This window comes from Colletes gigas, unplaced genomic scaffold, assembly GCF_013123115.1.
Source record: "Colletes gigas isolate AHSC1104 unplaced genomic scaffold, ASM1312311v1 Colletes_gigas_Sc00064, whole genome shotgun sequence".
NCBI classification, from domain to species: Eukaryota; Metazoa; Arthropoda; class Insecta; order Hymenoptera; family Colletidae; genus Colletes; species Colletes gigas.
The window spans coordinates 483,103-505,473 of NW_025106693.1; the positions used below are offsets into that span (position 1 = coordinate 483,103).

At 35.0% G+C, this 22,371-nt stretch overlaps 1 protein-coding gene across 1 annotated transcript in view; it reads right to left on the reverse strand.

Moving 5' to 3' along the window:
* LOC122403624 (sodium/hydrogen exchanger 9B2) overlaps positions 1-22,371 on the reverse strand; it is a 221,689-nt gene that overhangs the window by 159,773 nt on the left and 39,545 nt on the right. Inside the window, exon 3 of the mRNA XM_043407241.1 lies at positions 21,549-21,749. Coding sequence (XP_043263176.1) covers positions 21,549-21,749 — 201 coding nt within the window. The remainder of the gene's footprint in view (positions 1-21,548; positions 21,750-22,371) is intronic.

Consider the following 22,371-nt stretch of genomic DNA (forward strand, 5'->3'; position numbering starts at 1 on the left):
TTAAGGGTAACAGATAGTTATGGTCAGACATTATATTTTCAGTAATGAATTTTTTTCTCGAAAATGCGTAGGGATTCGGAGGTATGTTTAATGACCAAAAATGATTCTAATTGACCCCTGCAACCAAGAATAATTTTTTTAGAATAATTTGAAACTTTTCAATTTTGCTGAAAAATTTAGGCACCTACAGTCGATTTTTTTTTAAATTCATTTTTCATTTCTATTAAATTTGTTTGACGCTATACGGAAATGTTGTCTAATACTTTTTTGTAGGTACCCATGAGCACTACTTCAGAAAAAAATTTCATTGAAATATATTCACTATTATAGGAGTTATGACCGTTTGAAAATTGGACCATTTCTATGGGGGTTTTCTCACTTTACGGGATTAAGGAACAACTTTTCGAACATTCTTGGAATTTCCACATATTCTACACCAGAATACGCGTTGTTTGCATTTTGAAACATTAAAATTCTCCAATCCGTTCAGAAGTTATGACGTTTTAAAGATTCATATGCGGGAAAGCATTCCTAACCTCAAATTAGATTTTCGGTTATGAATTTTTTTCTCGAAACTGCGTAGGAATTCGGGGATATGTCTATTGATAAAAAATGATTGTAATTGTGCTCTGCAACCGAAAATAATTTTTCCAGAGCGATTTGAAATTTTTTAATTTTATCGAAAAATTTCACACCTTCTCGAATTTTTTTCTCGAAAATGCGCAGAAATTCGGGGGTATGTATATTCACCAAAAATGATTGTAATTAACCGTACCAACCAAAAATAATTTTTTCAGAATGATTCGAAATTTTTTAATTTAATTTTTTAATAATTTATTAACGAAGCCTCGATCAACAAATTGGTATTCTTGATTTTCGTCTTATTTTGGTCTCCAGAATCTCGCATTAAAATTTTTCCTCAAGGTGGCTGAACACCCCGTATATTGGTGACAGAGGACCATTCACTAAAACAATTAATTCGTGAATTTTAGCGAGGTTACGAAAATAAAGTATTACGACGAATTTCAATTTACATACGTAGTTTACTAATTGCCTAAAATCAAAGTTGTGGTCAAGTAAAAAATTTTAGAGTCTTTGTCTGACAGTCAACAGACCAACAAATTTTCACTGAATTTGAACAATGAACGGAAACGTTTAACCAATAAAGAAGTCGAGTCATGTGTCCAGGCACTGTCCCAGCGATTTTAATTTCCATTTAAGTCGGTCGTTGGTCCTCAACACCAGGAAGAACCGCGTTCCCTCGGACAGAGCCAACCGTATTACGACAAATAGCAGGTAATAATTATCAGGTAACAAGGCGGCGAGACGCCACGGCGACTGCCACCTTGGAATTGATAATTCAGTCATGGCGCACAGAGTTTAAGATAGATAACGTACAATTTGCGTCAACCCGCGGAGAAAGGCAGACGCGCGGGCCACGGGTGTAAATCATGCTGAAACACGATGCGAATAATAAATTCTGTCAGTGGTAGCTGCTTTCCGTTGGCACGCCTGGGTATCTTGCGGTGCGCGCGGCGAGCCTGCTGGGAACTGCCAAGATGAGGACGACGCTACGCTCCGATGAAAAACGGTCCCGTCGAGTCGGCCGGGATGCTTGCAAAACGTTGCAAACGGTTTTTTAGGGATCGTTCGATCGGCCATAATCGATCCACCATCGCGATAATGCACGACAGCGAATCCACCGTCTCGAAAGCCGCCGCCCGTGTAGTTTCTCGCTTGCAACGCGCGCCATTTTTATCATCCGACATTTTGATCAGGGTGAGGGGGCTGGGGGTTCAAATGACAACCCTCAATCTACCCCAACAATTATTTAAATATTTATTTCGCGGTTGTGGGGGTGTAGCCACACGTAGGTTAAAATTGTTACCAAAACTGGTGTTCAGGCTCGGTACAGCGAGCGGGTTTATGATATGGACGTGACTTCTCCGCTATTTTTGAGGATTAGGCATTCAAGACATTTTTACTTGATAAATTAGGAACCTCCAAACTCATATTTTACTAAATACTTTTTGTTACACGTTTATAAATTAAATAGAAAAAAGAATATTGGTCAGACGATAACAGCAATAACTGCTACAGCAATGATTCGTAAAATGAACTCATGGCGTGATTCGTAAATTGAACCTCCACGGTTCACCATATTAGTGAGTAGTATTATAGTGGGGCTCTGGCAATAGCATCATATTTAATTCAGACGTGAGTTGCCCTAAAGCTTTCATTTTCACTGTTTTCCTGTAATTTCAGGTTTCAAATTTTACACTTTTATACACATATTTCACTGAATACTTTTCGTTACACGTTTGTAAATTAAATAGAAAAAAGAATATTGATCTGACAATGACAGCAATAACAGCTACAGCAATGATTCGTAAAATGAACTCGTGGCGTGATTCGTAAATTGAACCTCCACGGTTCACTATATTAGTGAGTTGTATTACAGTGGGGCAGTGGCATTAGGATATATTTAATTCAAATTTGAGTTGCCATAGAGCTTTCATTTTCACATTTTTTCTATAATTTCAGACTTGAAAATTGTACACTTTTATACACATATTTCACTGAATACTTTTCGTTATACGTTTATAAATTAAATAGAAAAAAAAATATTGATCAGATGATGACAGCAATAACAGCTACAGCAATGATTCCTAAAATGAACTCATGACGTGATTCGTAAATTGAACCTCCACCACTAAATAGAAAAAAGAATATTGATCTGACGATGACAGCAATAACAGCTACAACAATGATTCCTAAAATGAACTCATGGCGTGATTCGTAAATTGAACCTCCACCACTAAATAGAAAAAAGAATATTGATCTGACGATAACAGCAATAACAGGTATATTTCTTTCTCATTCAAAATAAATAAAAAGTGCGAAGTAGAATTTTTCCAAACGAGGCGTCCTTTATAAGAAAATGAACGTGTGGCTAGCACGTCTGACCAATGATCATTATTTCTACTTGTGCTTATGTTTGCAAACACTAACAGTGATATTATACGAATTGAGCCCTGTAAATTTGATTACTGTCTAATTAATTAGAATCGATTGAAATGGATAACACCGTATCGCCGTTTACAATCATCGATGAAAGTGGAAACAATGATTAATAGTCAGACATGTTGAATCGTACTCATTGGTTATTGGTACAACTTTCTCCAAAAATGCAATTTCTTTTTTTAAATCAAGAGAAACTCTCCTTTTCTTTTCAGAAGATCGTCTTCTAGAAAATCTAAAGAAGACCAATGTGACTGCACGTTTTCGATATACTCGGCGACTTTTCTCTGTAAAATTTTAATTTTTCCCATCCAAGTCCTTTAAGACCCACGTTTTCATCGTTTGTCATTTTAATTCAACGTACCCTCGGCGATAAATCCGTTCATACGTGAAAATAGGTCGCTCTATGCACGTGATTCGTGATTCGCGTATGATTGCGAGTGTAAAGTGCTCGAACGCGCGCGGAAGATTCGACTGATTGTTTCTAAATGGCGAACTTCGGGGCAATGTATCAGTGTTTGAGATTAATTGAACGCGAGGACTGCGTTTGGCATTTTTGTTCGCTTCTGTGTTTTGCAACGATCCAGGCTCGCGAGAGTAACAGAGCAGGAAGATAAAGATGTTTCAGAATACCATGAGTCTTCTACTTAACAAGATTGATAAACTCCTAGAAACTACTTTCCACAAAACCATGTATTGAGATAAAAATTAACTTAAATTGGACAAACACAAAATACACTGGAATATTTATTTTGCAACTTCGATCTAATTAAGATATTATGACTGATTGTAACTGCATTGAGCTTAAACTAAAGATTTGTTGGGGTTTTGAATAATTCCACTTGCACACATAATACAGATATATAATAAGCATAAAAACAAACTCAAATAAGCATACGCCTAAGCACGACTACATGGCGCATACTAAGATGGCGCTGCGGTGGAACGAGCAAACCCCCTTCAAGATTCTAATTTCCAGCTCATCCCAATTTAATTTCATTGAAAATTCATTGTCTAAGATTGAAAGTATTTGTTAGTTAAGATTTCACTTTTATCAAGAGGATCTAAGTCCTAAGTACGACTACATGGCGCATACTAAGATGGCGCTGCGGTGGAACGAGCAAACCCCCTTCAAGATTCTAATTTCCAGCTCATCCCAATTTAATTTCATTAAAAATTCATTGTCTAAGATTGAAAGTATTTGTTATTTAAGATTTCAATTTTATCAAGAGGATCTAAGTCCTAAGTACGACTACATGGCGCATACTAAGATGGCGCTGCGGTGGGACGAGCAAACCCCCTTCAAGATTCTAATTTCCAGCTCATCCTAATTTAATTTCATTGAAAATTCATTGTCTAAGATTGAAAGTATTTGTTAGTTAAGATTTCAATTTTATCAAGAGGATCTAAGTCCTAAGTACGACTACATGGCGCATACTAAGATGGCGCTGCGGTGGGACGAGCAAACCCCCTTCAAGATTCTAATTTCCAGCTCATCCTAATTTAATTTCATTGAAAATTCATTGTCTAAGATTGAAAGTATTTGTTAGTTAAGATTTCAATTTTATCAAGAGGATCTAAGTCCTAAGTACAACTACATGGCGCATACTAAGATGGCGCTTCAGTGGGACGAGCAAACCCCCTTCAAGATTCTAATTTCCAGCTCATCCCAATTTAATTTCATTGAAAATTCATTGTCTAAGATTGAAAGTATTTGTTAGTTAAGATTTCAATTTTATCAAGAGGATCTAAGTCCTAAGTACGACTACATGGCGCATACTAAGATGGCGCTGCGGTGGGACGAGCAAACCCCCTTCAAGATTCTAATTTCCAGCTCATCCTAATTTAATTTCATTGAAAATTCATTGTCTAAGATTGAAAGTATTTGTTATTTAAGATTTCAATTTTATCAAGAGGATCTAAGTCCTAAGTACGACTACATGGCGCATACTAAGATGGCGCTGCGGTGGAACGAGCAAACCCCCTTCAAGATTCTAATTTCCAGCTCATCCCAATTTAATTTCATTGAAAATTCATTGTCTAAGATTGAAAGTATTTGTTAGTTAAGATTTCAATTTTATCAAGAGGATCTAAGTCCTAAGTACGACTACATGGCGCATACTAAGATGGCGCTTCAGTGGGACGAGCAAACCCCCTTCAAGATTCTAATTTCCAGCTCATCCCAATTTAATTTCATTGAAAATTCATTGTCTAAGATTGAAAGTATTTGTTAGTTAAGATTTCAATTTTATCAAGAGGATCTAAGTCCTAAGTACGACTACATGGCGCATACTAAGATGGCGCTGCGGTGGGACGAGCAAACCCCCTTCAAGATTCTAATTTCCAGCTCATCCTAATTTAATTTCATTGAAAATTCATTGTCTAAGATTGAAAGTATTTGTTAGATAAGATTTCAATTTTATCAAGAGGATCTAAGTCCTAAGTACGACTACATGGCGCATACTAAGATGGCGCTGCGGTGGGACGAGCAAACCCCCTTCAAGATTCTAATTTCCAGCTCATCCCAATTTAATTTCATTAAAAATTCATTGTCTAAGATTGAAAGTATTTGTTATTTAAGATTTCAATTTTATCAAGAGGATCTAAGTCCTAAGTACGACTACATGGCGCATACTAAGATGGCGCTGCGGTGGGACGAGCAAACCCCCTTCAAGATTCTAATTTCCAGCTCATCCTAATTTAATTTCATTGAAAATTCATTGTCTAAGATTGAAAGTATTTGTTAGTTAAGATTTCAATTTTATCAAGAGGATCTAAGTCCTAAGTACAACTACATGGCGCATACTAAGATGGCGCTTCAGTGGGACGAGCAAACCCCCTTCAAGATTCTAATTTCCAGCTCATCCCAATTTAATTTCATTGAAAATTCATTGTCTAAGATTGAAAGTATTTGTTAGTTAAGATTTCAATTTTATCAAGAGGATCTAAGTCCTAAGTACGACTACATGGCGCATACTAAGATGGCGCTGCGGTGGGACGAGCAAACCCCCTTCAAGATTCTAATTTCCAGCTCATCCTAATTTAATTTCATTGAAAATTCATTGTCTAAGATTGAAAGTATTTGTTATTTAAGATTTCAATTTTATCAAGAGGATCTAAGTCCTAAGTACGACTACATGGCGCATACTAAGATGGCGCTGCGGTGGAACGAGCAAACCCCCTTCAAGATTCTAATTTCCAGCTCATCCCAATTTAATTTCATTGAAAATTCATTGTCTAAGATTGAAAGTATTTGTTAGTTAAGATTTCAATTTTATCAAGAGGATCTAAGTCCTAAGTACGACTACATGGCGCATACTAAGATGGCGCTTCAGTGGGACGAGCAAACCCCCTTCAAGATTCTAATTTCCAGCTCATCCCAATTTAATTTCATTGAAAATTCATTGTCTAAGATTGAAAGTATTTGTTAGTTAAGATTTCAATTTTATCAAGAGGATCTAAGTCCTAAGTACGACTACATGGCGCATACTAAGATGGCGCTTCAGTGGGACGAGCAAACCCCCTTCAAGATTCTAATTTCCAGCTCATCCCAATTTAATTTCATTGAAAATTCATTGTCTAAGATTGAAAGTATTTGTTAGTTAAGATTTCAATTTTATCAAGAAGATCTAAGTCCTAAGTACGACTACATGGCGCATACTAAGATGGCGCTGCGGTGGGACGAGCAAACCCCCTTCAAGATTCTAATTTCCAGCTCATCCCAATTTAATTTCATTGAAAATTCATTGTCTAAGATTGAAAGTATTTGTTAGTTAAGATTTCAATTTTATCAAGAGGATCTAAGTCCTAAGTACGACTACATGGCGCATACTAAGATGGCGCTGCGGTGAGACGAGCAAACCCCCTTCAAGATTCTAATTTCCAGCTCATCCCAATTTAATTTCATTGAAAATTCATTGTCTAAGATTGAAAGTATTTGTTAGTTAAGATTTCAATTTTATCAAGAGGATCTAAGTCCTAAGTACGACTACATGGCGCATACTAAGATGGCGCTGCGGTGGGACGAGCAAACCCCCTTCAAGATTCTAATTTCCAGCTCATCCCAATTTAATTTCATTGAAAATTCATTGTCTAAGATTGAAAGTATTTGTTATTTAAGATTTCAATTTTATCAAGAGGATCTAAGTCCTAAGTACGACTACATGGCGCATACTAAGATGGCGCTGCGGTGGGACGAGCAAACCCCCTTCAAGATTCTAATTTCCAGCTCATCCCAATTTAATTTCATTGAAAATTCATTGTCTAAGATTGAAAGTATTTGTTAGTTAAGATTTCACTTTTATCAAGAGGATCTAAGTCCTAAGTACGACTACATGGCGCATACTAAGATGGCGCTGCGGTGGGACGAGCAAACCCCCTTCAAGATTCTAATTTCCAGCTCATCCCAATTTAATTTCATTGAAAATTCATTGTCTAAGATTGAAAGTATTTGTTAGTTAAGATTTCAATTTTATCAAGAGGATCTAAGTCCATAATTTAAATAGCAATTATGAGATAAATCTAAACGAAGTTAACTGTTAATTGTCTTCCAACGTATTCAAGTCGGACTGCATTTAATGCTCTTCTTAAGTACAAAACATAGAGGCTTCTCTTGGCAAAATGGTTCCAATTAATCTTTCACGACTCTTGTAAACGAGCACCGTTTATTCACTTTAAAGTTTTGTTCCGTCAAAATGGCCCACAAAGTGGCACTCCGGTATCAAGATTACAGAAAATATATGTGTTTCCTGAAATAGAAAAAGTTTAGGACGCAGAAACTCCAAAAACAGCTTCCAAACGAGGCTTCCTCCTTATTTAAAGCACCACCGCTATCTTTTAGCGGAGTTTTCATTAAAGTTAATTTTCTCCAGACGTTTCTTCGGCGATAATAAAAACTCCACGACCAAACAAGAACTCTGACCTCTCGTAGTAAATTAAACTCCCAAGAGAAAGAAAGAGAACCGTACACATATCTGCAGAAGTAAAATTACTCACTTTATGATACCTATCCACAATTAATATTAAGTTATGAAGTTTTTAAAAAATTCGGATTAAGAGTTTTCAAAAGATTAACTCATACTTTTTGAACGATTAGTATTCTAAGTATGTGTCCCTGAACAACTTAAGTGCCAAATTCGAAAAATATAATCACTAATATTAAGTTATGGAGTTTTTAAAAGACTCGAATTAAGAGTTTCCAAAAGATTAACCTATACTTTTTTAACGATTAGTATTCTAAGTACATATGTGTTCCTGAACAACTAAAGTGCCAAATTCGAAAAATATAATCGCCAGATGAATTATATTTAATGACTGAAATAATAGTAAAATTAGAGGTGGAATATAAAACTAAATTTTATTATCTAAAAAGATGTAAAGCAATATTCCAAATTGATTCAAAATATCGAAGCAACAGAAAATGATGTATATATAGTTTATTCAAAATAATAATAATTTGGGAGATTAGATAGTACTTGTTATTTTTCAACTTTAATTATCAAACAAATTAATCACAATTTAATACTAAATTTACTGAGAAAATTACTGTACCTAAAGCTTAGTTTTCCGTGAATTTATGATACTCTACCTGTGTAAAGGTATCAAATAATATTAATTTTAGAGATTTGATAGTACTTGCCATTTACCATGAATTTTAATTAGCAAATAAAATAATTACAATTTAATACTTAATTTCCTGAGAAAATTACTGTGTCTGAAACTTAGTTTACTGCTAATTTATGGTATCGTGGCATGTGCCTGTTTTCTGTCCAACAATTTTCTATAGACATTAACATTACAGTCGAAAAATTCAAAATTGTGAAAATTTTTAACCAGTCAAATAATCGATTATTTTTTTAATCGAAGATCAATGGGAACAATTTTAGTGGGAGATTCTAGAGGCCAAAATAAGACGAAAATCAAGAATACCAATTTGTTGATTGAGGCTTCGTTAAAAAGTTATTAACAATTAAATTAACAAATTTCAAATCATTTTAAAAAAATTATTTTTGGTTGCGGGAGTCAATCACAATCATTTTTGGTGAATAGACATACCCCCGAAATTCTACGCATTTTCAAGAAAAAAATTCGAGAAGGTGCTGAAATTTTTCGACGAAAAAAAAATTTTTAAATCGTTCTGGAAAAATTATTTTTGGTTGCAGGGCACAATTACAATCATTTTTTATCAATAGACATATCCCCGAATTCCTTCACACTTTCGAGAAAAAAATTCATAACCGAAAATCTAATTTGAGGTTAGAAATGCTTCCTCGAAATTTCATATGAATCTTTAAAACGTCATAACTTCTGAACAGATTGGAGGATTTTAATGTTTCAAAATGCAAACAACGCGTATTCTGGTATAGAATATGTAGAAATTCTAAAAATTTCCGAGAAGTTGTTCCTTAACCCTGGAAAGTGAGAAAACCCCCATAGAAATGGTCCAATTTTCAAACGGTCATAACTCCTATAATAGTGAATATATTTCAATGAAATTTTTTTCTGAATTAGTGCTCATGGGTACCTACAAAAAAGTATTAGACAACATTTCCGTATAGCGCCAAACAAAATTAGAAATGAAAAACGAATTTTAAGGAAAAATTGACAAGGGTGCCTAACTTTTTCAGCAGAATTGAAAAGTTTCAAATCATTTTGGAAAAATTATTTTCAGTTGCGGGGGTCAATTATAATCATTTTTGGTGAATGCACATACTCCCGAAATCCCACGTACTTTCGAGAAGAAAATTCTTTATACATAATGTATTCTTTCGGTCAATTTTTCTTTGGCCTTAGAGCTCACTAATAGACAAATTGTTTGAATTTTGAATCATTAAAATCCTTCAACCCTTCTAGAAATTATGATTTTTTAAACATATGCATGAAATTTCAGGAGAATCATATATTCATGCTCAGACAGTACATTTTTAGTAAGGAATTTTTTTCTCGAAAGTACGTAGGATTTTGGATGTGTGTCTAATCACCAAAAATGATTATAATTGACCCCGTAACGAAACATAATTTTTTCAGAAGGATTTGAAATCTTTTAATTTTGTCGAAAAGTTTGTCGATATAATTTAATTTTTTTTTCGAAATTGCGTACAATTTCGGGGATGTGTCTATTGACCAAAAATGATTGTACTTGACCCCTGCGATCGAAAATAATTTTTCCAGAATGATTTCAAGCTTTTTAATTTCACCGAAAAATTTAGGCACCCACTCCTTGTCGATTATTTCTTGGAAATTCGTTTTTGATTTCTAATAAATTTGTTTGACGCTGTACGGAAATGTTGTCTAATACTTTTTTGTAGGTATCCATGAGCTCTACTCCCGTACTAAATTTCAATAAAATTCATTGACTATTGTAGAAGTTATCGTCGTTTGAATATTGGACCATTTTTATGGAGTTTTTCTCATTTTTCGAGGTTAAGGAACATCTTTTCGAATATTCTTGGAATTTCCACATATTCTTCGCCAAAATATGCGTTGTTTGCATTTTGAGACATTAAAATCCTTCAATCCGATCAGAAGTTATGATGTTTTAAACATACGCATGAAATTTTGGGGCAACATTACTAACCTTACATTACATTTTCAGATAGGAATTTTTTTCTCCAAAGTGCGTAGGAATTCGGGGATATGTCTATTGATAAAAAATGATTGTAATTGTGCTCTGCAACCAAAAATAATTTTTCCAGAACGGTTTCAAATCTTTTTTTTCGTCAAAAAATTTCAGCATCTACTCGAATTTTTTTCTCAAAAGTGCGTAGAACTTCGGGGGTATGTCTATTCACCAAAAATGATGATAATTCACCCTCGCAACTGAAAATAATTTTTCTAGAAAAATTTGAAATTTTTTAATTTTGTTGAAAAATTTGCCCATCTACTCGAATTTTTTTCTCGAAAATGCATAGGAATTCGAGGGTGTGTCCCTTCACCAAAAATTATTGTAATTCACTCTCTCAACTAAAAATAATTTTTCTAGAACGATCTGAAATTTTTTAATAATTTTTAATAATTAAATTGATATTCTTGATTTTCGTCTTGTTTTGGCCTCCAGAATCTCCCGTTAAAATTTATCCCAAGGCCCAACACGCTCCATAAGAACGTTGTATTAGGCTATTGGACAGAGCCCTTGTTCTTTCCCGCCCCCCCCTCCCCCCCCCCAGCCGACACTGCTTTTCTCTCGAAACGAATCGCGAAGTTAAAAAGCGCACAATAAAGCAGCCGCGCAATTTTCGTCGAGAGCCATTCTGAACCTTCCGCCTCGGCCACGAAGAAAAGAGGAAACGACGCTGCTCGCGTTTTCCACGTAACCAACTTGTATCGGACAATTGCTGCTCGTATTGTATCAAAACCGTTCGCGCGGGTTGTTTCGAATGTGCCGGCCGGTGTTAAAGAGCGGAATCGTGGCGGACGCGTGCCAAAAGCGTAGTCTTTTATTGCGCTAGCGAGAACCCCCGGGGGATCGGGTCAAGCGTTACGATATCGTGAATCATGGAAATGGCCGACACTCGGTAAATGACGAACGGATAGAGCAACGATAGCTGTGTCGTTTCTATGTCGCTAATAAATTTTCATCGGGGGCCAAACGTTACTACGCGTTCGTGAAACTGTAATTTCGTTTGCTCGATGGCGGAGACCCTCAAACTTGAAAAACGTCTTGCAGCGTGAAACGCGTGTTTTAGGCTTTCTCGAGCAATTTTTTGTGAATAAACTATGAGACCTTTTGCACTCAAATTTAGAAGCTTCATTTATACATATTTCAGTGACGTTTTAAAATTTTTTCAGCGCGAAAGAGTTCAAATTGGTTGCACTGCATACTCTCAAACAGAATTGCTTAGTCTCACGGTGTCCATGATTTTAAACATTTTTATTTGTTGAAATTGATTTTAACAGTAGATTTATGGACGTTGATCGCGCGTATATTTATTAATACCTTTTATGTTGACGATTACCTTAGAATACGATTTGTGGCGCTGCTTCGCTGCGGGTAGGAACTCGTGAGAATTCGTAGGGGGGCCAGAAAAGGAAAGGAGGGGGCGTGCCTTAGACAACTGGGATATTGGGAAGTCGTTCGAGGAGTGTATATGTTACCGTGAATGACCGAAATTGGAGAATGTCAACTTTCACCGGTGAATGTCAACAGATACCAAATACGTCGGTGAAAGATCGAATATTTCATTACATTGTTGTACATTCGGACCCTCTCCGGTGTGTGTCGACAATCACAGATATGCTCTGGTGGAGGTCCAAAACAGAAGAGTCAAAAAACAAGCGACTGGCTCTCTCCTGCCAAATCCTTTGTTCTGCTCGGAGTCAATCAGCTTTGTCAGTCTTATGCAAGCTTTGATAACGCGAGCAACGTTTTCTTAATTTTTTTTCCGATACCCTAATTTATACTAAATGGATACTGCAGTAAATCGTGATCTTTTTCTAACCCAGACCTAACCCAGACCTAACCCAGACCTAACCCAGACCTAATCCAGACCTAACCCAGACTTAATTCAGACTTATTCCAGACCTAACCCAGACCTAACCCAGACCTAACCCAGACCTAACCCAGACCTAACCCAGATCTAATCCAGATCTAATCCAGACCTAACCCAGACCTAACTCAAATCTAATCCAGACCTAACCCAGACCTAACCCAGACCTAACCCAGACCTAACCCAGACCTAACCCAGATCTAATCCAGATCTAATCCAGACCTAACCCAGACCTAACTCAAATCTAATCCAGACCTAACCCAGACCTAACCCAGACCTAACTCAGATCTAATCCAGACCTAACCCAGACCTAACTCAGATCTAATCCAGACCTAACCCAGACCTAACCCAAATCTAGGGTCTGGGTCAGGTCTGGGTTAGGTCTGGATTAGATTTCGGTTAGGTCTGGGTTAGGTCTGGATTAGATTTCGGTTAGGTCTGGGTTAGGTCTGGATTAGATTTCGGTTAGGTCTGGGTTAGGTCTCGGTTAGGTCTGGGTTAGGTCTGGGTTAGGTCTGGGTTAGATCTGGATTAGATCTCGGTTAGATCTGGGTTAGGTCTGGGTTAGTTCTGGGTTAGGTCTGGGTTAGGTCTGGGTTAGATCCTTTCAGAAAGAGAGGCGAAAAAGTTACGTCACCCTTGTGACGTTTTATAGCGACTGAATTACGGAGAAGAAAATATAAATCTCCAACATGTTCAACACTCACCATTAGTGCATGGTGTAAGTCAGAAATAAGGGTGTTTAGCAAATATTTCGGACATACACTAAGCGACTATGTGAATGTTGACATTCACCGGTGAAAGTCGACATTCTCCAGATTTCGGTGTTTCACTGTAACATATATACAGCAACCGATCGGTCGAGCGCTTGTGAGAGCGCGACCCCTCTGGTGGCGGGCATGGGAGGCGACGCCACAGATTTTTTTTTAATGAGAATATGTATTCATGCCATTGCATCAATCAAATTCAATATAAGTTGTTAAAAAGTAATATTTACGCGTTCTGCAATTCTAAATATGGAATCTAATATCCGTCAAATTGACTGTTTCCGTAAATCTAGTGTTAATATTAGTTTGGCTATAGCCAGTACCAAAATAAAAGCGAAAACCCGATAATTGAATAATCGATAAAAAATGGTAACATTTTAAAGTTAAATTAACGATTTTTTTGAAGTTTTTTTTAACTTTGGGGACCTAAAAAAGTATAAAAAATAAAAATCTTAAGTCGATATTGATCAATACAGATGAAATGTTTGAAAGAGTTCGACGAATATCATAATAAATCACAAATATCTTTAAAAACTTATATCTTTTCAATAAAGTATTTTTAGAAATTTATTTGAACTTATTTTGATCTATTTGATCCTAGCAACGCGCAGTTTAAGCTTCAAACCTTTTTGAACACCCTGTATTATATTTTGTGTTATATTGAATTTAAATTAACGATTTTTTTTAGGTTTTTTTTTAAATTTAGGGGCCTAAAAAAATATAAAAAATAAAAATCTCGAGTTGATATTGATCAATACAGATGACATGTTTGAAAGAGTTCGACGAATATCATAATAAATCACAAATATCTTTAAAAACTTATATCTTTTCAATAAAGTATTTTTAGAAATTTATTTGAACTTATTTTCATCTATTTGATCCTAACAACGCGCAGTTTAAGCTTCAAACCTTTTTGGACACCCTGTATTATATTTTGTGTTATATTGAAGTTAAGTTAACGATTTTTTTTAGGTTTTTTTTTAAGTTTAGGGGCTTAAAAAAATATAAAAAATAAAAATCTCGAGTTGATATTGATCAATACAGATGACATGTTTGAAAGAGTTCGACGAATATCATAATAAATCACAAATATCTTTAAAAAGTTATATCTTTTCAATAAAGTATTTTTAGAAATTTATTTGAACTTATTTTCATCTATTTGATCCTAACAACGCGCAGTTTAAGCTTCAAACCTTTTTGGACACCCTGTATTATATTTTGTGTTATATTGAAGTTAAGTTAACGATTTTTTTTAGGTTTTTTTTTAAGTTTAGGGGCTTAAAAAAATATAAAAAATAAAAATCTCGAGTTGATATTGATCAATACAGACGAAATGTTTGAAAGAGTTCGACAATCAGTAATTCGACGAATGTCATAATTAGACTGCGGTTCTTTATCTTTTTTCTCTTCATTACATCAAAGAGTATAAATACAGTAAAAGTGGCCTAAAAATCAAATTCAACTTTGGTCGTATCATTTGAACCCTCAAAAGAAAATTCTTTCTGTCATCAATGTTAACTCGCTACCCTTGCTACTAGAATAGTTATAAAACAAAATGTAATTTACAGTTTAACCTCTATTTGAAGACTAGTTATAAGTCCCACCGCTGGGTGGCGCCCTTATCGCCTCAGCTTGGTCGCTGTATGCGCCACGTGTGTTATAATGATAATACTTTGATCTTATTAATGTTGATTATCACTAGACTGCGGATTTTTATGCAAATTCACATTTTTATTAATAGAATTAATGAAACAGAAGCTTCGCAGAGGGTTGTTTCAACCCCTAAATATAATAATTCGTATCTTACCTTAAGTATTTCTTATATTTTTGCATATTAAATGCATTCTGTAGTTTTTTCAGGATTAAAATTTCCCATAAATGCATAAACATCCGCAGTCTAGTCATAATAAATCAAAAATATCTTTAAAAACTTTAATCTTTTCAATAAAATATTTTTGGACATTTATATGAACTTATTTTGATCTATTTATTATTATTAACGCGCAGTTTAAGCTTCAAACCTTTTTGGACACCCTGTATTCCATTTTGTTGTAGTTACACTATTATTAAATGGTTTTATATTCATAAAAAAATTGCTAAAGAATGGACAAAATTAATTTTTCATTAAATATTGTAGTCGACTCAGTGTATAATGGGGACGATATTACGCCGTAGAAAGGGGGATCAATTTTTAATTATCCGTTTTATCGGTATTGTGATTTTAATTAAGGCAGTTCGCTTTCAGAAAAATCTAAAAAATTATTATTATTATTTGAGGGGGACACCAATGGTACATAATTAGTATTCAATATATTAGTATAGCAAAAGCTGTAGTTCATTTATGGTATGTATAAATTCGAAACTTTAAATTTTTTTTAAATTTTTCGAAATTTTAAATGACTATGATGCTTTACAAAAGACTCAAAAATATAAAAAATCAGACTTCTTCCTAAAAAAAACAATGTAACAATCCGTAGTAAAAATCGAAGTATTATTTTCTTAAATTTAAGATTTTTTACTTAAAAAATCGACGAACAAAATATTGTCACATTTTATTAAACCGTGAGAAATATTTGATACATTTCACTGTAATTTAATAACGCAACTCAAAATTATGATTTACGTTATTTAGTCGATCAACTACTTAGCCATAGTCAAAAATTTAATTTCTCGATAAGATATCATTCATATTGTGCTAAATAAGAAATTTCTCTGAATTTAAAACAATTAGTTGTTGACATTTCTCTGTTAACACTTTACCGACCGATAGCCTATTAATCGACTGTTTTACCGGCCAACGCTTACCGACCGATAGCCTATTAATCAACTGTTTTATCGGTCGACGTTTACCGACCGATATCCGATTAATCAACCGCTACCGGTCGGTAAAGTGTTAAGATTCTTACACTGAATACGAACGTATCGATAGAAAATTGTTTCAAATAGAATTCAACGATTTCAATAATATAATCGTAAAATAACTCTGACCAGATTTCTATGAACGATACGTTCTGAAAATCATCCAATCATTATCATCCTCCTGATTTTATCTGCACTTGTAACACTCCACTGCGATAACATCTTGGATAGGGAAGTTAGAAATTAGATACTGCATTAGGTCAATTTCAAGCATCTGAACTATCTGAACTTTTGCGACAGAGGCTGAACTTTGAACTATTTGAATTATTAACGTAAACTAATTGAACTCTTGGACTGTTATAAATGAACTCGTCGCACTTCTGAACTCCTCGGTTAATTGAATCCTTAAACCTAAATAAATGAACTTATGAACCTGACGAAGAGATTGCAATTTTGTGAAGCTGTCCAGCGTTTGATAAATTTCTACCATGGAAATTACACGAACGTTTAAACTAGTTATATTAAAATTTCAGAAAAGTTTTTTTTTAAACAACTTATGTCCAAATGAGTTTATATAAATTAAATTAAAAAATTGAAAACTGAGATCAACTTTTTCGTTTGGAGAAAGACAAACTAAATTCGATATGATTTATTTTATTTTTAATCAACTTTCTGCACGTACTATCTTCTGAGTACTAATTTTTTCTTTTTCTATCTACTTATTTATTCGTGCAATTTTATATAATTAATTTAGAAGTTTAAAAAAAGAATTTTTTTTTGAGAGTGTCATAAATGTTCAATGAGTTGTAAACATATTTATATTTCTGTTTCGAATTCTATCGCATATTACTGATGTATTTTTCTATCTACTTATTTATTCGTGCAATTTTATATAATTAATTTAGAAGTTTCAAAAAAAAATTTTTTTTTGACAGCAAATAAACGTCGCTCGTTTACAAGAGTCGTGAAAGATTAATTGGAACCATCTTGTCAAGAGAAGCCTCTATGTTTTGTACTTGAGAAGAGCATTAAATGCAGTCCGACTTGAATACGTTGGAAGACAATTAACAGTTAACTTCGTTTAGATTTATCTCATAATTGCTATTAAAATTATGGACTTAGATCCTCTTGACAAAATTGAAATCTTAACTAACAAATACTTTCAATCTTAGACAATGAATTTTCAATGAAATTAAATTAGGATGAGCTGGAAATTAGAATCTTGAAGGGGGTTTGCTCGTCCCACCGCAGCGCCATCTTAGTATGCGCCATGTAGTCGTACTTAGGACTTAGATCCTCTTGATAAAATTGAAATCTTAACTAACAAATACTTTCAATCTTAGACAATGAATTTTCAATGAAATTAAAGTAGGATGAGCTGGAAATTAGAATCTTGAAGGGGGTTTGCTCGTCCCACCGCAGCGCCATCTTAGTATGCGCCATGTAGTCGTACTTAGGACTTAGATCCTCTTGATAAAATTGAAATCTTAACTAACAAATACTTTCAATCTTAGACGATGAATTTTCAATGAAATTAAATTAGGATGAGCTGGAAATTAGAATCTTGAAGGGGGTTTGCTCGTCCCACCGCAGCGCCATCTTAGTATGCGCCATGTAGTCGTACTTAGGACTTAGATCCTCTTGATAAAATTGAAATCTTAACTAACAAATACTTTCAATCTCAGACGATGAATTTTCAATGAAATTAAATTAGGATGAGCTGGAAATTAGAATCTTGAAGGGGGTTTGCTCGTCCCACCGCAGCGCCATCTTAGTATGCGCCATGTAGTCGTACTTAGGACTTAGATCCTCTTGATAAAATTGAAATCTTAACTAACAAATACTTTCAATCTCAGACGATGAATTTTCAATGAAATTAAATTAGGATGAGCTGGAAATTAGAATCTTGAAGGGGGCTTGCTCGTCCCACTGCAGCGCCATCTTAGTATGCGCCATGTAGTCGTACTTAGGACTTAGATCCTCTTGATAAAATTGAAATCTTAACTAACTAATACTTTCAATCTTAGACAATGAATTTTCAATGAAATTAAATTAGGATGAGCTGGAAATTAGAATCTTGAAGGGGTTTTGCTCGTCCCACCGCAGCGCCATCTTAGTATGCGCCATGTAGTCGTACTTAGGACTTAGATCCTCTTGACAAAATTGAAATCTTAACTGACAAATACTTTCAATCTTAGACGATGAATTTTCAATAAAATTAAATTAGGATGAGCTGGAAATTAGAATCTCGAAGGGGGTTTGCTCGTCCCACCGCAGCGCCATCTTAGTATGCGCCATGTAGTCGTACTTAGGACTTAGATCCTCTTGACAAAATTGAAATCTTAACTGACAAATACTTTCAATCTTAGACGATGAATTTTCAATAAAATTAAATTAGGATGAGCTGGAAATTAGAATCTTGAAGGGGGTTTGCTCGTCCCACCGCAGCGCCATCTTAGTATGCGCCATGCAGTCGTACTTAGGACTTAGATCCTCTTGATAAAATTGAAATCTTAATTAACAAATACTTTCAATCTTAGACGATGAATTTTCAATGAAATTAAATTAGGATGAGCTGGAAATTAGAATCTTGAAGGGGGTTTGCTCGTCCCACCGCAGCGCCATCTTAGTATGCGCCATGTAGTCGTACTTAGGACTTAGATCCTCTTGACAAAATTGAAATCTTAACTGACAAATACTTTCAATCTTAGACGATGAATTTTCAATAAAATTAAATTAGGATGAGCTGGAAATTAGAATCTTGAAGGGGGTTTGCTCGTCCCACCGCAGCGCCATCTTAGTATGCGCCATGCAGTCGTACTTAGGACTTAGATCCTCTTGATAAAATTGAAATCTTAACTAACAAATACTTTCAATCTTAGACGATGAATTTTCAATGAAATTAAATTAGGATGAGCTGGAAATTAGAATCTTGAAGGGGGTTTGCTCGTCCCACCGCAGCGCCATCTTAGTATGCGCCATGCAGTCGTACTTAGGACTTAGATCCTCTTGATAAAATTGAAATCTTAACTAACAAATACTTTCAATCTTAGACAATGAATTTTCAATGAAATTAAATTAGGATGAGCTGGAAATTAGAATCTTGAAGGGGGTTTGCTCGTCCCACCGCAGCGCCATCTTAGTATGCGCCATGCAGTCGTACTTAGGACTTAGATCCTCTTGATAAAATTGAAATCTTAACTAACAAATACTTTCAATCTTAGACGATGAATTTTCAATGAAATTAAATTAGGATGAGCTGGAAATTAGAATCTTGAAGGGGGTTTGCTCGTCCCACCGCAGCGCCATCTTAGTATGCGCCATGCAGTCGTACTTAGGACTTAGATCCTCTTGATAAAATTGAAATCTTAATTAACAAATACTTTCAATCTTAGACGATGAATTTTCAATGAAATTAAATTAGGATGAGCTGGAAATTAGAATCTTGAAGGGGGTTTGCTCGTCCCACCGCAGCGCCATCTTAGTATGCGCCATGTAGTCGTACTTAGGACTTAGATCCTCTTGATAAAATTGAAATCTTAACTAACAAATACTTTCAATCTTAGACGATGAATTTTCAATGAAATTAAATTAGGATGAGCTGGAAATTAGAATCTTGAAGGGGGTTTGCTCGTCCCACCGCAGCGCCATCTTAGTATGCGCCATGTAGTCGTACTTAGGACTTAGATCCTCTTGATAAAATTGAAATCTTAACTAACAAATACTTTCAATCTTAGACAATGAATTTTCAATGAAATTAAATTAGGATGAGCTGGAAATTAGAATCTTGAAGGGGGTTTGCTCGTCCCACCGCAGCGCCATCTTAGTATGCGCCATGTAGTCGTACTTAGGACTTAGATCCTCTTGATAAAATTGAAATCTTAACTAACAAATACTTTCAATCTTAGACAATGAATTTTCAATGAAATTAAATTAGGATGAGCTGGAAATTAGAATCTTGAAAGGGGTTTGCTCGTCCCACCGCAGCGCCATCTTAGTATGCGCCATGTACTCGTACTTAGGACTTAGATCCTATTGATAAAATTGAAATCTTAACTAACAAATACTTTCAATCTTAGACAATGAATTTTCAATGAAATTAAATTAGGATGAGCTGGAAATTAGAATCTTGAAGGGGGTTTGCTCGTCCCACCGCAGCGCCATCTTAGTATGCGCCATGTAGTCATGCTTAGGCGTATGCTTATTTGAGTCTGTATTTTTTATGCTTATTACTTATTATATATCTGTATTATGTGTGATAACTAAATATATATTGAGTTATGTGTGCAAGTGGAATTATTCAAAACCCCAACATTAATTCTATCGCATATTACTGATGTATTGAAAGTTTTTGTTTCATCCACGTTGCTGCTGTCTCCATTTTATAAATGCTAAACGCAGAATCGTGTTTGCCAATATGGCATGGTTTCCATAAAATCAGCAGTTATTTCGTTATCGTCGAGTAACAATCTGTCAGAAGAATTTCTTCTTGGTCGATAAATCAGAAAAGTTGAGAGTCGCATGGTCCGTTAAACGCGTTTAACTTCGCGGCGAACATCGCAAACGGCATTAAAAGACCTATTAGTCTGGCCGGGGGTGACGAAACATGTTCGAGGATTTGGCAACGATTCCTTTTACTACGTTCGGACTATACAGTCCGCGACAAGAAGATGGGTAATCTTTGTCCGTGGATGGGGCTCGTTGGATTTTATTCACCTCACGATCCTTGCAACGCCATAATATATGTATAATTTCACCCCGTGACTTATGATATTTTCAAACATACGACTCAAGGAATTTTTACTTAAACTTTGACGCAGTTATTATATAATTACACGAAAATTCTGGAGCAAATGAGACAACCTAGTACAATTTAGTGCAATAAAGTCGTCGAATAAATGCATAAATAGATACAATAAACATTTTATATGGGTCTCGATGGATTTTATTCACCTCACGTTGCTTGCAACGCCATAATATATGTATAATTTCACCCTCTGACTTATGATACCTATTCAAACATACGACTCAAGGAATTTGTACTTAAAGGGAGGAGTCTCATGTGAGACCTCAAAAATATCAATTTTTTTTTACTTCATTTTTTGAAAGTATATATATTTAAGTGATGATAAATTTTGAGAGATAAATGTCAAGTATTGTGGATTGTAGAACACTTTTTGTATAACCCTAGCAGTAATTACCGGAGTCATTGCTTTGGGTGATTACCATGCACAGCCCAGACATTACTGTTTCGAAAGGTTTATGGCAAGATCAATGTCATATTCGTTCAGAAAATGTTATATTCGTGCAACACTTTTAAAGTGACGATCTCACAGTTTTCGAATTTTACGGGAATCGCAGTCGTAAGATTGCCCCTTCGTTCGAAAGGAACTTGCTAAAAAACGAGAGTACTTACGTCGCCCTTTTCTGGAACGTATTTGGCCAGCCAGCCCCACAGGACACCGAATCCTAAGCCTCCGATAATGGCGATGGGGCCTTGGAGGATTTGGTACCATAGCGCATCATGGGAGAACATGATACTCTTCACGATTCCGTGGATCGCCACTGACGCTGCGTCATCGATCCCAGAAATAGCAATGATTAACGTCGGAATGCCCTGAAAAAAATAGGTCGAATTTATTGAACAAATTACTTGATAAACTGTTTCGTTAACGATGAGCATTACGATATTACTGGCGTTGATATTAGCTTTAATATTTCTGCTTCGTTTCATTCTTTCTATAAAGGGTGTCCGGCCAACCCTGAGAAAAATTTTAATGGGAGATTCTACAATCCAAAATAAGACGAAAATCAAGAATACCAATTTGTTGATGGAGGCTTTGTTAAAAAGTTATTAACAAATTAAATTCAAAAATTTCAAATCATTCACGGAAAAATTATTTTCGGTTGCGGGGGTTAATTATAATCATTTTTGGTGAATACACATACCTCCGAAATCCTATTCACTTTCGAGAAAAAAATTCAAGTAGGTACTGAAATTATTAGACGAAATTAAAATATTTAAAATCATACTAAAAAAATTATATTTAGTTACAAGGGGCAATTACGATCATTTTTAGTCATTACAGATACCCCCAAAATCCTACGCATTTTCGAGAAATAAATTCCTTACTGAAAATCTAATTAGGTGCCTAAATTTTTCGACAAAAAAAACTTTCAAACAGTTCTAGAAAAATTATTTTCGATTGCGGGGGTTAATTACAATCATTTTTGGTGAA